The sequence below is a fragment of the Oryx dammah genome, unplaced genomic scaffold (genome assembly GCF_014754425.2).
Source record: "Oryx dammah isolate SB20612 unplaced genomic scaffold, SCBI_Odam_1.1 HiC_scaffold_2, whole genome shotgun sequence".
Taxonomy (NCBI): Eukaryota; Metazoa; Chordata; class Mammalia; order Artiodactyla; family Bovidae; genus Oryx; species Oryx dammah.
In genome coordinates, this window is record NW_024070186.1 from 61,995,209 (window position 1) to 62,010,154 (window position 14,946).

Sequence of the window (14,946 nt, forward strand, 5' to 3'; positions counted from 1 at the left end):
CTGAGTAGTATTCCATTACATATATATATATATGTATACACACACACACCCCAAATCTTTATTTATTCATCTGTTGATGGTCACTAGTTTCTTCCATATCTTGGGAATTATAAATAAAGCTGCTATAAACATTGGGGTGCCTGTATCTTTTTGAGTTAGTTTTTTTTTTTTCCAGAGATATAGCCAGGAGTGGAGTTGCTGAGTCACATGGTAGCTCTGTTTTTAGCTTTTTGAGAAACCTCCATACTGATTTCCACATCAGTGGCTACACCACCTTACACTTTCACCACCAGTGTACAAAGATTACCTTTATTCCACGTCCTTGCCAACATTTGTTCTGACAGGTGTGAATCGACGCCTCATTATAGTTTTGATTTTCACTTCCCTGACAATTAGCAATGTTGAGCATCTTTTCATGTGCCTGTTGGCCATCTGTATTTCCTCTGTGGAAAAATGTGTATTTGGATTGTCTCCCGATTTCTCAACTGAGTTTGTTTTTTTGGGGTTGAGGTGCATGAGCTGTTTATATATGTTGGATATTAATCCCTTATCTGACATATCATTTGCAAATACTTTCTCTCATTTAGTAGGCTGTCTTTTCATTTTGTCAATGGTTTCCTTTGCTGTGCAAAAGACTTAAGTTTAATGAGGTCTCATTTGTTTGTATTTGCTTTCTTTCCTTTGCTATAGGAGACAGATCCAAAAAAATGTTGCTGCTATTTACGTTGAAGAGGGTTCTGCTTATGTTATTTCCTAGGCCTCATCTACAATCTTAATCATCAACATCTAAGTCCAGTTCTCCCCTCAACAACCATGTAGGTGGCAAGTTCTCAGTCTAATTAACTACAAGAATTTGGTAAAACTAAACTTCTTTAAAGCGTACTTTCATTTGGTATCCTTCCTATGTAAAACATTTTTAGTGACTCATTTTCATCTTACATCAAGTCTTTCAAACTCTGACCTTCTCAAGAGCTCATCATTTGGCCTTACCCTACATATCTAATAAGATTTGTTCTTCATTCCACTGTGCCAGCCCTGTCCCTTCCCTCACTGCCCTACCTCTTGCCACCTCTCACCTCTGGCTTCTCTCTGCAAATCCAAACCATGGAGTCCTGACCCTGTTCTTGCTCTCAGTTCCTGTGTCCCTCAGAATTTGAACTTCCTAGTTTATTTCCTAATTATACACTGTTTCTGTGATTTTACATCCATGACTTGCCTCTTCATTTATATTATAAGCTCCTTGAAGGCAGCTAAAGTGTTTCATGGGCAGCCCTGTCAGTTCAGATGTGTTTCAGCCACTTCTTATCATATCCTCCATTAATGCCCTGGTCCGAGCCCCTCGACCCCACTAAAATTGCTACAATAGCCAAAGGACTGTTCTCTCTCTGTTTATTCTTCCCATGCCAAGATCGTTTTGCCTCTTCACCTAGCAATCTTTTGAAAATACAAATCTACTCCTGACACTCCTGTGCTTAAAACCCTTCAAATGGTTCCCCATTATTTTTGAGGCCACAATGGCTGGCAAGTTTTCCCAGGATCTCTTGGAAAACAGATTTCCCCAGAATATAGATTCTAACTTGGAGCTCTTTCCCTCTTACTCTCTGCAACCCAGTTGGATTAGTTCCCCAAGCTTAAAAAGTTTTTTACTTCTTTCCTACTGTTCCACTGTTAAATTTGTACTCATTTATGTATTTATTTAACATTTCTCTCCCTCTTAGATTGTAAGGCTTATGTGAGCAGGGCCCAGGTCTTTTGTAAGTCATTGTTGTCTGGGACTTACTAGATTCTTAATAAATGCTTGTTTAAATGAATGAGGGCACTTTTTATTTAGGCAGTGCTCTCTAAACCTAGGACTTTCTAGTGCATACTCATTCCAGAACAAAGTGAGAATTTAGATCACTTGATCCTTGTATATGGATAGCTATGTTCTGCTTTATTCACACGTGAGTAGTTTATATAAATTACAAAATATAAATATGCTTATAGTTTCAGATAGTTTAGGGGAAGATATTTTGCTGCCATTTATTTCATCTGTAAGTTCTATCTAAGGAAAACATTTACTTAGAAAAAATCATGTGCAAATCATAAGCTTAAAACTTAAAACACAGGCTACATTACTTTATTACAAGGGGGATTTAACTGACTATTTCAGATGACAAATTCATTTCAAACTGATAATGTATTGGCAATGCCCTGATCACTACTGGGATTCTCTGTTATGTGGTTATAAAACAGAGATACGTATGTGAAATGTAGTAATCACTGCTGGAGCTACAGTGTGCTGGTAAATATTTGACAACTAGATCTTCAGGGAAAACAAAACAAAACAAAAACAACCAACAATCTCAATTTAAATGTTTCCCGATTTCTACTCCCCACCATGGTCAATTTCACTGTTAAGGCCACTGCAGGCAGAGTTTGAAAGCCAAGCGAGCAAATGGCTCTTACAAGAGAGTACAAACTGGATCCAGCACGCGACTGGATGGGCCCTGTATAAGCAGCATGAATTGGTTGGGAATGTCAATGATTTGACTTTATGTAGGTATCATTGGAGGGACTGATGTTGAAGCTGAAACTCCAATACTTTGCCACCTGATACGGAGAGCTGACTCATTTGAAAAGACCCTGATGCTGGGAAAGATTGAAGGCAGGAGGAGAAGGGGACAACAGAGGATGAGATGGTTGGATGGCATCACCTACACAATGGACATGAGTCTGAATGAACTCCGGGAGTTGGTGATGGACAGGGAGGCCTGGAGTGCTGCGGTTCATAGGGCCGTAAAGAGTCAGACATGACTGAGCAACTGAACTGAACTGAACTGATGTAGAATAGGGGACTTCAATTTGGGAAACCCACAAAGGACTTGGATAAATAATTCTGAACAGTGAGTGTGGAAGAGTTTTGCTCAGTCTTAAAAGGGGATACAAGGTAGCTTTTAGTGTTGTGAAGGACCTGAGTCTACTGCTGTCATCCTGCAAGCTACCAGTCAAAAGCCAATATTATGAACAAAGTGCAGCAGAAGAACAGAGAGACCTGGCTTTTCAGTGATGACAATGAGCCACTGACTTAACCAAGCCTGGAATCACTTTACCTCAAGCTTTTATGTTATTGCTGCCAATTGAGGGGGATCATTCGTTAAAAGCTTGTGAAACCACACTAACTGAAGTGCTCACTAATAAGTTGCTTTGGGCTGATTTCATTTCGTTTCCTCCACTTGTCTAAACAGGTTAAGAAGGAAGAGCATGATATTTCTTTTATATCGATCTCTCTCTCTCAGAGATGCCCTGGCAAGTGATTTCAGGGAACCTAGGGAGTTGGTGATGGACAGGGAGGCCTGGTGTGCTGCGATTCATGGGGTTGCAAAGAGTCGGACACGACTGAGTGACTGAACTGAACCGAACTCTTATTTTAAAACATTCAGTGTAGAGTCTTCTCTTGTGTTGTTGGAAGAGGGTGTTTGCTATGACCAGTGAGTTCTATTGGCAAAACTCTATTAGTCTTTGCCGTGCTTCATTCCGTATTCCCAGGCCAAATTTGCCTGTTATTCCAGGTGTTTCTTGACTTCCTACTTTTGCATTCCAGTCCCCTATAATGAAAAGGACATCTTTTTTGAGTGTTAGTTCTAAGAGGTTGTAGGTCTTCCTAGAACCATTCAACTTCAGCTTCTTCAGCATTACTGGCTGGGGCATAGGCTTGGATTACCGTGATACTGAATGGTTTGCTTTGGAAATGAACAGAGATCATTCTGTCATTTTTGAGATTGAATCCAAGTACTGCATTTGGACTGTTTTGTTGACCATGATGGCTACTCCATTTCTCCTAAGGGATTCCTGCCCACAGTAGTAGATATAATGGTCATCTGAGTTAAATTCACCCATTCCAGTCCATTTTAGTTCACTGATTCCTAGAATGTCTACATTCACTCTTGCCATCTCCTGTTTGACGACTTCCAATTTGCCTTGATTCATGGACCTGACATTCCAGGTTCCTATGCAATATTGCTCTTTACAGCATCGGATTTTGCTTCTATCACCAGTCACACCCACAGCTGGGTATTGTTTTCTGGGTATTGTTTTTGCTTTGTCTCCATCCCTTCATTCTTTCTGGAGTTATTTCTCCACTAATCTCCAGTAGCATATTGGGCACTTACCTGGGGAGTTCTTCTTTCAGTATCCTATCATTTTGCTTTTTCATACTATTCATGGGGTTCTCAAGGCAAGAATACTGAAGTGATTTGCCATTCTTTTCTCCAGTGGACCACATTCTGTAAGACCTCTCCACCATGACCCGCCCGTCTTGGGTGGCCCCACGTGGCATGGCTTAGTTTCATTGTTAGGCAAGCCTGTGGTCTGTGTGATCTGATTGGCTAGTTTTCTGTGAGTATGGTTTCAGTGTGTCTGCCCTCTGATGCCCTCTCGCAACATCTGTCTTACTTGGGTTTCTCTTACCTTGGTCGTGGGTATCTCTTCAAGGCTGCTCCAGCAAAGCGCAGCTGCTGCTCCTTACCTTGGGAGGGGTATTTCCTCACAGCCGCCCCTCCTGACCTTGAAAGTGGGATAGCTCCTCTCGGCCCTCCTGCGCCTGCGCAGCTGCCGCTTCTTGGACGTGGGGTTGCTCCTCTTGGCCGCCTCCCCTGACCTCAGGTGTAGGGTAACTCCTCTCGGCCACCTAGGCCAACCTAATGAGTAAGCCAGAATGTTTTATACTTCTAGGACAAGTCTAAATTTATATATACTTTACAATGCTTGGGCGCAGTCACTTAGTGGTGTCCAACACTTTTGCGACCCCATGGACTGCGGCCTGCCAGGCTTTTCTGTCCACAGGATTTCCCAGGCAAGAATACTGGAGTGGGTTCCCATTTCCTTATCTAGGGAATCTTCCCAACCCAGGGATTGAACCCACATCTTCTGCTTTGGCAGGTGGATTCTGTACCACTGAACCACCAGGGAAGCCCATACTTTAGAGTACATGCAGGCTGGTAAGTCAATCACTTTAAAATTTGCACCAGAGATTTTATTAAAATAATGAAATCTCTTAGTAAATATAGAAAAAATTTTATGAGATAATTTTTTGTCATTGTTTCATTCACATTTTCAGGTGACTTGTTATTACTTAATTCAGCATTCCTTACTGCCAAAGTAAAATATGACAAGCAGTTTTTGTTAGAGCAGTTTTGTTCTTATTATCCCAGCTTTACTAGCAGGAAATATTTTCAGTTTGTTACAAAGCCTCTTCTCTATGCTGTGTATATCAAATAAGTGCTTTAATTCTTTTTTGTTTGGACATATTTTTGAGTCCCCAAAATGTGGTGACTATGACTTCATATTGCATTGTCACAAAAAATAATAAAATAATTATCTCGTTCACATAAAAATATGGAAAATCAGATCTATCTGACACCAATGTATGCTAGTACATTGCACAAAACAGACTATTTTAGATGAGGTAGTATCAAAGGACTCTGTTTATGTTTGGGGGCAAGTGTCACAGAAGGAGGTTGTGTTCATAGTCGAGCTGGTGGAACTTTGCTAACACTATTTTTGTTTGTTTGTTTCCCAGAATTACATAGAAAGGCTCATCTTCACCTAACTCCTTCTGTTCTAACATAATCCAACCTCACGGCAGTTCAACACTTGAGCTATGGAATCAGACCAACCTAAGGCCCCAACCTTGCTGTTTAGCTCTGTGATCTGTTTCTTCATATGGAGATGGATGATTATCCCCATCCTTCCATCACAAGGTTTCTATAGGAAATAAGTAAGCATACACACAAGAGTACATCAAATAGAGAAAGCGCTCAATAAATGGTCCCCTTTTCTCTTTTTTACTATCTCCCTGGAGTGAACGCTGGCCCCCTGTGAAGGCTGCCCGAGTACAAACAGCACCACATCCAACTCACACTTTACTTCCCAGTCCTGAGGGTGAAGGGCTTTTGTGCTGCATTGCCTCTCAATCTCCATCCACTTTCTGCACCCCTCCTGGAGGGGGTCTGGAGACAGAAGCATGGGAAGCTTAGAGGAAAGGGGAAAACCTACAATAGGGGAAGCAAAGGATGCAGAAACCAAATCATCAACCTCACAATGTATTCTGAGGGTACCTTCAGTTCATTTTACAGAGCAGTCAGAAGCAAATTCAACAAATGGAATCAACTTCTTAAGGTAGAAAGAAAACTTAGCTTTTAAGGAAGTCTGTGACGAATCTCTTTTTAAAATAAAGATTCTTTGGCCATCTCTTGATTTTATCTGGTACATAAACTTGGGCTTTTGTATACTGATTGATTTTCACTCAAAGGAGGAAGTATTTAAACCCTGTTTTCTATAACACTTACATATCTATATTATCTAGGTCATTTTGACATAGATATGACTTTGTAGAGGATTTGAAGAATAAACAGAAACTTATACTGGAATTCAGCACAAAAACAATTATCATGAATTTATAATCCTAGAGGTTTTCTTATTTTTTACTTAACATATTTTAAAAGGAGCTTACTGAGTCCTTAGAACCAGCTAGGCAGGGTCTCAGGGCTTCACATATATTAAACATTTCCTCACAACTCCCCGTGCAAGGTGGGTGCTCTTATCTGAGACACCGAGGGCCCTCTTGCCCCCTTCACTTTGAGTTTTATCCAGGTAGAGAATTTGAAGTCATTTGAAGTCATTTAATCTTTCCCACTTTTAAACATTTCGATCTTTGAGGAAAATGGGAGAATCTCGCCACCTGGTGGCTGCTCCTGGTATGCGACAATAAAGAGACCCCTCTGGTTTCTCTCTCTCTTTTTAATATAAATTCATTTATTTTAATTGGAGGCTAATTACTTTACAATATTGTATTGGTTTTGCCATACATCAACATGAATCTCTTTGGTCTCAAGAAGAGGAAAGAAGGGCTCTGCCTTACCGCTCCAGTCTTTTCAGGTACCTCTCACACACCCGAGCTGGCCTCTCTTCTAGGGTGATTGTCTTTAAAAACCACTTGCCTTGTTCTGCCCAGATACATCCTAATAGAAACTGAAGTAGTAGTTTTTTTCTCTGTTCTTCAAATGAGGAAGTTTCATGGGACAGAGTCCAGCAATGATGGGCCAGAACACCCCTGATTTTATTTCATTTTCAAATAGATCAGATATTCAGTATTCATACTTTCTTTAAGAAGAGATTCACAGTTGGCCAGAAAACTGTCATTTAAAATATCCACTTCATAGCTGCCTCCTATCTTGGGTTTTACCTGTAAAGCTGAGAAAGATACATGTAGGTATCCCTTATTTCAAACAATTCATGGAATTAAAATGTTGCATATAAATTGAATTTTGGAATCTCTCACCATAATCATTATCTGGGTACATTGTTTTCTTAAACACTTAATTAATAACTCACAGCTTTTGAAATTCAGTTTTCTCAGTTCTAGATAGAGGCTCTATTCATGATTTCTAATTGTCTGTTGATGGACCTGTGCTCAACTAGCTGTATCAGAGTCACTTGGGGAAATTAAAACAGAAATTGTGGTATCCTGGGCCATTCTCCAAAAATGCTGATTCAGTAGGTTTGTGGTGAAGCCCAGGCATCAGCATTTCTAAATGTTCCCCAGAAGGTACTGAGAAGCAATGAGTTCACTTTCACTGACCATAATAAAGAGTGCTGGTGCTTTACACACAAATTAGATAGTTTTCACTCACCAGCTTGGCAAACCAGAAGAGTAGTCGTCCATATCCCTTTCTAATGATGCCATGAGGAACACAGCACTATTGTTTCTGCTGCCCAGTCTGTAAACTGCAGCAAAAGATTTAAAAAGTAATCAGTTATTTTTAGCATCTAAAATGTTAAATCAGCTTATAATCCCAATTTAGGACCAAGGGCAAAGAAGTTCATTGTATTAATAGCATTACTTGTAGTGACAAACAACTGGGAATGAACTGATGGTGAACTAAATTAGGATCTAGTCATTCAGTGAGGTATTATGCAGTATTTAAGAATCAATTAGGCTTGAGTGTTTTTTTACACAGTGTATGTGTGTGTGTGTGCGCACACGTGCACTCAGCTGAATCTGACTCTGTGATCCCCTGGACTATAGCCCACCAGCTCCTCTGTCCATGGCATTTTCCAGGCAAGAATACTGGAGTGGGTTGCCATTTCCTCTTCCAGGAGATCTTCCCCACCCAGGGGTTGAACCCATATCTCCTGTGACTCCTTCACTGGCTGGTGGATTCTTTACCACTGCACCACCTGGGAAGCCCACAAATACTGTTAAATAAATGAGTTGCTGAGTTTTATATACACACACATACATGTGTGCATATATATACATGTATATTCCCATTTATAAAGGAAAAAATTAATAAAGCTGGAATATTGACTACATATATTTGTGTCAGTAGAAAGATGGAACACATAATTTTATCATTGAAATCTTCATGGTGGGAGGAGTGTGAGGATTTTTAACTTCTTTATACATTTCCACATTTCACTCATCACAACCAATGTGAATTTTTTTTTTTTTTTGTAATCCAAAAGACCCAATAAAGTGTTTTTGTGTTTGTTCTTATTGGCCATGCCGAGTGGTCTGTGGTATCTTAAATCTCTAACCAGATATTGAACCCATGCCCTCTGCAATAGAAGCATGGAGTCTCAACCACTGGCACCAGGGAAGTCCAATAAATTATTTTTTAAAAACACATTGGTGGATCAAAGAGTAGTATATTCTTCCTCCAAATTTCTGGTTTGGCATGATTACTGTTACCATTCAGATAAAATTTAAATGATAAAATACTAGTAATATATGTATACAGTATGAAAAATTATGCTATAGAGAACCAACACTGTGAGCCCATGTCCAGATTAAGAAATAGCACATTACTATTACCTCTGATGCTCCCTTGGGAGCCTCAGTACTCCCTCCCCTCCCTTTACTCTGGCATTGTCTTCCTCATACTGGTGATTTTCTTTATGGTGATTCATACACGTTCATCTTAAACAACATATATCTGGCTGAGTAATATTTCATTGTGTGTATATATATATATATATCACATTTTGTTTATTTGATCATCTAAATAAAAATGTACATTTGAATTGCTTTCTCCTTTGCTCTGTGGTAAATAGTGCTGCTATGAAATATGAAAAAGTATGAAATACTTTATGTCCAAGTATTCATTTAAAAGTATCTGTTTTCAATTCTCCTGAAAGTACGCTTATGAGTGGAATTTCTGAGTAATATGGTAATTTTATGTTTAACTTTCAGAGAAATCACTAATTTTTTCACATCAGCTGCACCATTTTAAATTCCCAACAGCAAAGTGTGATGGTGCCAATATACCCACATCCTTACCAACACTTGTTATTACCTGTTGTTTATGGTAGTCATCCTAATGGGTATACATTCATGTCTCATTGTGGTCTTAATCTTTGTCCAATTTTTTATTATGTCATCTGTCTTTTTATTAGGGTTTCCCTGGAGGCTCAGCTGGTAAAGTATCTGCCTGCCAATGCAGGAGACACAAGAGACTTGGGTTTGATCACTGGGTCAGGAAAATCCCCTGGAGGAGGAAATGGCAACCCACTCCAGTATTCTTGCCTGGAAAATTCCATGGATAGAGGAGCCTGACAGGCTACAGGCCATGTGGTTGCAAAGAGTTGGACATGACTGAGAATACATGCCTCGTCTTTTTGTTGTTGAAAGAGTTGTTTATGTTGTCCACTATAAGTCCTTTATCAGAAATGTGATTTTCAAATATTTTCTCACATTCTATAGGTTGGCTTTTCACTTTCTTGATAGTGTCCTTTTATGTACAAAAGTGTTTAATTTGATGAAATCCACTTTGCCTATTTTTTCTTCTGTTGCTCATACTTTTGGTGTCATATCTAAAATCCATTGTCAAGTAAAAATAAAAGAGAAGACTTGCCTCTATGTTTTCTAAGAATTTTATAGTCTTTGATCTTAGGTCTATGATCCTTTTAGGGCTTCCCTGGTGGTGCAGTGGAAAAGAGTCGACCTGCCAATTCAGGAGATGCAGCTTTGATCCCTGGGTTGGGAAGATCCCCTTTAGGAGGAAATGGCAACCTACTCCAGTATTCTTGCTTGGTAAGAAAGCCCATGGACAGAGGAGCCTGGCAGGTTACAGTCCATGGGGTTGCAAAGAGTCAGACTTGACTTCGCAACTAAAAAACAACAAGATGATCCTTTTAAAGTTATTTTTTTATATAGGTAAGGTAGAAGTCATGGAAATTTTGATAGCAATTTCATTAAATATGTAGATTGCTTTAGGTAGTAAGGACGTTTTGACAATATTAATTCTTCCAATCCAAGAACATGAGACAACTTTCCATTTCTTTGTATCATCTTCAATTTCCTTCATCAATGTTCTGTCAAACAATAGTCAGTTTTTTTTTTTTTTATTGATTTTCTGCCTGCTGGTGTTCTATCCACTATTGTAAGTAGAATAGTGAAGTCTCTATCATTATTGTATTGTTGTCAATTCCTCCCTTCAGATCTATTGGTATTTGCTTTATACATTTAGGGGTTCTGATGCTGGATATGTACATATAATTGCTCTTTCTGTTGAATTGAATTTTATCAGTATATAATGACTTTGTCTCTGAGTGCCGGGGTCCAGCCCTGGTGGATCCAGGGAATTCGAAGCAGGGATGGCGTTGGTTGGCGAGGAAAAACTTATTTGTTTATAAATATAAGATTAGATTAGGAAGAAATAGTATAGTAGGAAATTTAGGTGGAGAAAAAGAGTCTGAATAACTTGGTTTATGGGGAAAACCAATAAAACCTCGAGACAAGAGGTTTGCACCATCTACGTTAGGCCACCGGCGCTCACTTGAATATCGAAGGGTGCCCTGCCTTAGGCTCCCTTTCATGTGGGTCTTAGAAGCCAGGGCAAGTAAGTAGACGTGGTGAGCCTCCCCGCTTCAGATGGGAATTCAGCCAAAAAAGGGGAGAAAAGAACGACATGGGGAAGCCCAGCATCAGTGCAAGACTCAAGACTTTATTTTCAAAATCAGCTTATATACCCCAAGTTGTACATAAAGAAATAATGGAATATGCAGAGTTATGCAGGGGCAGCAGTCCTGACCCTCATTGAGACCAGGCTTTCTTTTTGCATATCTTCCCATATACAAAAGTTCTCAGGTGGTTTACATTATCTTCTGGCCAAGAGGCCTGTTAACATTTTTATGGCTCTCTTCCTGGATAACTGTCTATCATCCAGAAAACTCCTTTTCCCTAGAAGTGTTTTTTCTTTACTATGCATCACCCTCAAAGTACTAAATAAAGTTACATTCCTGTGGAACAAAGGTGCAGTGGGTTATAACAAAGAAAGTATTTAACTCAAAGATCTAATGTTGCTAATACCAGGTCTACTACCTGTTTTTCTATATACCAACTATCTCTACAAATAAAAGATATGAAAAATTGGCAGCAAGTATTGGCTCAACAAATGAAACCTTTAATCAGTCCTATTCTAATGATTTTGACTCCTCGGAAGCCCCTACATTCCTAGGATGTTTTAAGTTTCCTGTGCCTCCTGTGGTCAGGAGGCCTCAAACAATCACATGCGCAGCTGTACGAGTCCTGCAAGCAGGCTAGAAAATCATCAGAGGGGTTTTGGGATTGAAACACCCTTTCAAATGCAGAAGACTAAAGCCCTGAGTTAACTTTTTCCAGAGTGTGTCAGAAGAGTGGAAAAGTACAAGGCAGGCAGATTCTTATTTTGGGGGTACGTGCTCAGGAAATACCAGGGGGAAAACCTGAGGCTTGACTTGCCTTGCCCATCAGGCCTCTGCCATATGACCTTGTCACGGGTGGGATTCCTCATGCTGGCTCCCGGCATCTGAGACAATTTTTGACTTAAAGTCTATTTTGCCTGATGCAAGCGTAGCCCCATGCTGTTTTTGGTCATCTTTGTATGGGATATCTTTTTCTAATTCTTCACTTTCAATCTATGTATATCTTTAAATCTGAAGTGAGTCCCTTGGGCTTCCTTGGCAGTCTAGAGGTTAAGAATTCACCTTGCAATGCAAGGGACACTGGTTCAATCCCTGGGCCAGGAAGATCCCACGTGCCTTGGAGCAGCTAAATTTTTGAAAAGAAATGGCCATAGAAAATAAAGTGAATCCCTTCTAGACAGCATATTGCTAGATTTTATTTTTCAATTCATTCAACCACTCTTTGTCTTCTGATTAGAGAATGTCACAAATTGGGTGGTTTATAAATAAATTAATTTTTCACAATTCTGAAGGCTAGAAGTTAAGATCAGGGTGCCAGCATGGTCATATAGAGACCCTCTTCTGGGTCACAAACTTCTCATTGTATCCCCACATGACTGAACAGGTAAGGGACTCATCTTGAATCTTTTGATAAAGACATTAATCTCATTCATGAGTAGACCCATCACGACCTAGTCAATTCCAAAAGACCCTGGCTCTAATACCATCACATAAGGTATTAGGATTTCAATGAATTTTGAAAATTACACATGAAATTTTGGAGGGAAATAAATATTCAAATCATAGCATTATATCTCTGGCCTCCCAACATTCATGTCCATTTTGCATGCAAAATATGATCATTCCATCTCAACAGCTTCCAAAGTCTTAATTTCATCTAGCATCAACTAAAAAAAAATCTAAGTTTAAAGTCTCATATAAATATCACCTGAATCAGATGTGCATGAGACTCAAGGTATAGTTGATTCTGAGATAAATTGCTCTCCAGATGTGAATCTGTGAAATAAAAAAAATTATGTGCTTCCAAAATGCAATGTGGGACAGGCAGTAGGGCAAACTCTCCCAGCCTAAAGAGAGAAATAGGAAAGAAGAGGGTGGCAGGTCCCAAGCAAGTCCAAACCCAACAAGGCAAACATCAAATCTCAAGGCCTGAGAATAATCTTTCATCAGATACTCTCCCTGCTAGGCCCAGTGGGATATGGAAATGACTTTCTATGCACCCTGGGGTATACCTGTCCCCATGGCTTTGCTGCAGGCAACCCACATGGCAATCCTCACTGGCTTAACTCGCATGCTTGTAGCTGTCTCTGTCTGGAACTGCACACAAGGGGCTCTGCTGACTTGGGATCATGGGAGAAGCCATATCCACATGGCTCCACTGGGCATTTTGCTGGCAGGGATTCTCTGAAGTAACCTCATCCTCTCTGTGGTCTTCTGCCTGGGTTGAGTGCCCACATTTCTAGATGGCTCCATTCCTTGATATCTAGGCAGAGGCAGACATCTCTGAGGGTTCTGCTGGGCAGGGGCCTGGCCTCCACAGCTTTGGTAGCATTGCTCCCATGGCTTTGGGTGGCACCACCCCCACATTCATGGTCAAGGGTTGTCTGGTCTGTCAAAATTCAAGTAATATATTCCCAACTTTTGATACCAAAGAGGAAGCCTTAATGATCTCTAAATTGTGTTTGGGGTCCTTCTTCCCTTGTTTTGAGGAATATCACATATCCATAGCTCAATAGTTCTATGTGCCTCTCCTATAAAGTTTAAGAAGTCTGACTACTTTCTTTCATTCCTTCCTATCTCCCTCTGCTTCAGGTCAAATGGGCTGTTTTCCTTTTGGGTGGCTATAGGCAATGGCACCCTACTGCAGTACTCTTGCCTGGAAAATCCCATGGATGGAGGAGCCTGGAAGGCTGCAGTCCATGGGGTCGCTGAGAGTCGGACACAACTGAGCGACTTCACTTTCACTTTTCACTTTCATGCATTGGAGAAGGAAATGGCAACCCACTCCAGTGTTCTTGCCTGAAGAATCCCAGGGATGGGGGAGCTTGGTGGGCTGCCGTCTATGGGGTTGCACAGAGTTGGACAGGACTGAAGCAACTTAGCAGCAGCAGCAGTCATTATTCACACTATTCAAAAATTTACACATAGTTCTGATACTGTATCAGTTGTACTTGGAATGAAAATTGAGACTTCCCAGGATGTTTATTTAAACTGCCAACTGAATTCTGCACATGCAAATGTAACTTTTCCCTTCTAAATTTTGCCTTAAAATGTCACAATGAAAGGTACTTATGTTGCACAAAGTTTGTGAATTAAACACCCAAATGCCTGGGTTGTTTGGGAACAAAGGACTAAAGAAGGAGAACGTTAAGATTTATAGGAAAGCAAATAGTAACCATTAAAGCCAGAGAGTGTGATCAACAGATACATGAATAAACAAAATGTAGTATCTATTTTCCAATGCTACAATATCATTCAGTCTTAAAAAGAAATGAACAGCAAAAATTAATACAACATTGAAAATCAACTATACTTATATTTTTTAAAGAAATTCTGACACATGCTTCAACATGGATTAAACCTTGAAGACATTATGCTAAATCAAATAAGTCAAACATAAAAGAACAAATACTGCATAATTCTACTTACATGAGCTACCTAAGACAGTCAAATTCATAAAGAAAGTAGTATGGTGATTACCAGGGCCTGGAGGAAGGGAAAAGAGGAGTTATTGCTTAATGGTTACAAAGTTTTAGCTTGGGATAATGAAATGCTCTGGACATGAATAGTGCCGAAGATCACACAATAATGTGAATGTACTTAATGCTACTGAACTCTATGCTCAAAAATGGTTAAATGGTAAATTTTAAGTTACTTATATTTTACCACAATTTTTAGAAAATGGGTGGAATGGGTGCAAGAACCGACAACCAACCCAATGCAGGGTTAGGGGGAGGGTGGGAAGTGAACACAGAAACAGACCCCCTGGGAGTTTGGTGTATGATGTTAGACATTAAAATCAATGGGGAAAGAGTGGGCTAGCCACTGAACAGTGTTAGACAACTGGTCACTGATATAGTAAAAGATAAAATTATATCCCTTTATCATTCATGAATTAAATTATTGTTGAATCCTACTATCAAACTATGAAAGACTAAACTTCAAAATTTCAGAAAAAAATATTAATGGAAACATCTGTGTGACATCAGTAAAAAAAGA

The 14,946-nt window shown here is 39.7% G+C and overlaps 1 protein-coding gene across 3 annotated transcripts in view; it reads right to left on the reverse strand.

Moving 5' to 3' along the window:
• Positions 1-3,546: 3,546 nt before the first annotated feature.
• Positions 3,547-14,946, reverse strand: part of TNFSF10 (TNF superfamily member 10) — a 32,318-nt gene continuing 20,918 nt past the window's right edge. Inside the window, exons 5-7 of one of the 3 annotated variants that reach the window (XM_040249006.1) lie at positions 14,377-14,433; positions 7,674-7,767; positions 6,013-6,032 (exon numbers count right to left, since the gene is read on the reverse strand). In XM_040249006.1, coding sequence (XP_040104940.1) covers positions 6,014-6,032; positions 7,674-7,767; positions 14,377-14,433 — 170 coding nt within the window. In that variant the 3' untranslated portion in view covers position 6,013. Of the gene's footprint in view, positions 3,558-6,012; positions 6,033-7,673; positions 7,768-14,376; positions 14,434-14,946 lie in introns of those variants that run through there. The other 2 variants (XM_040249007.1, XR_005722567.1) reach the window with 2 other exon arrangements.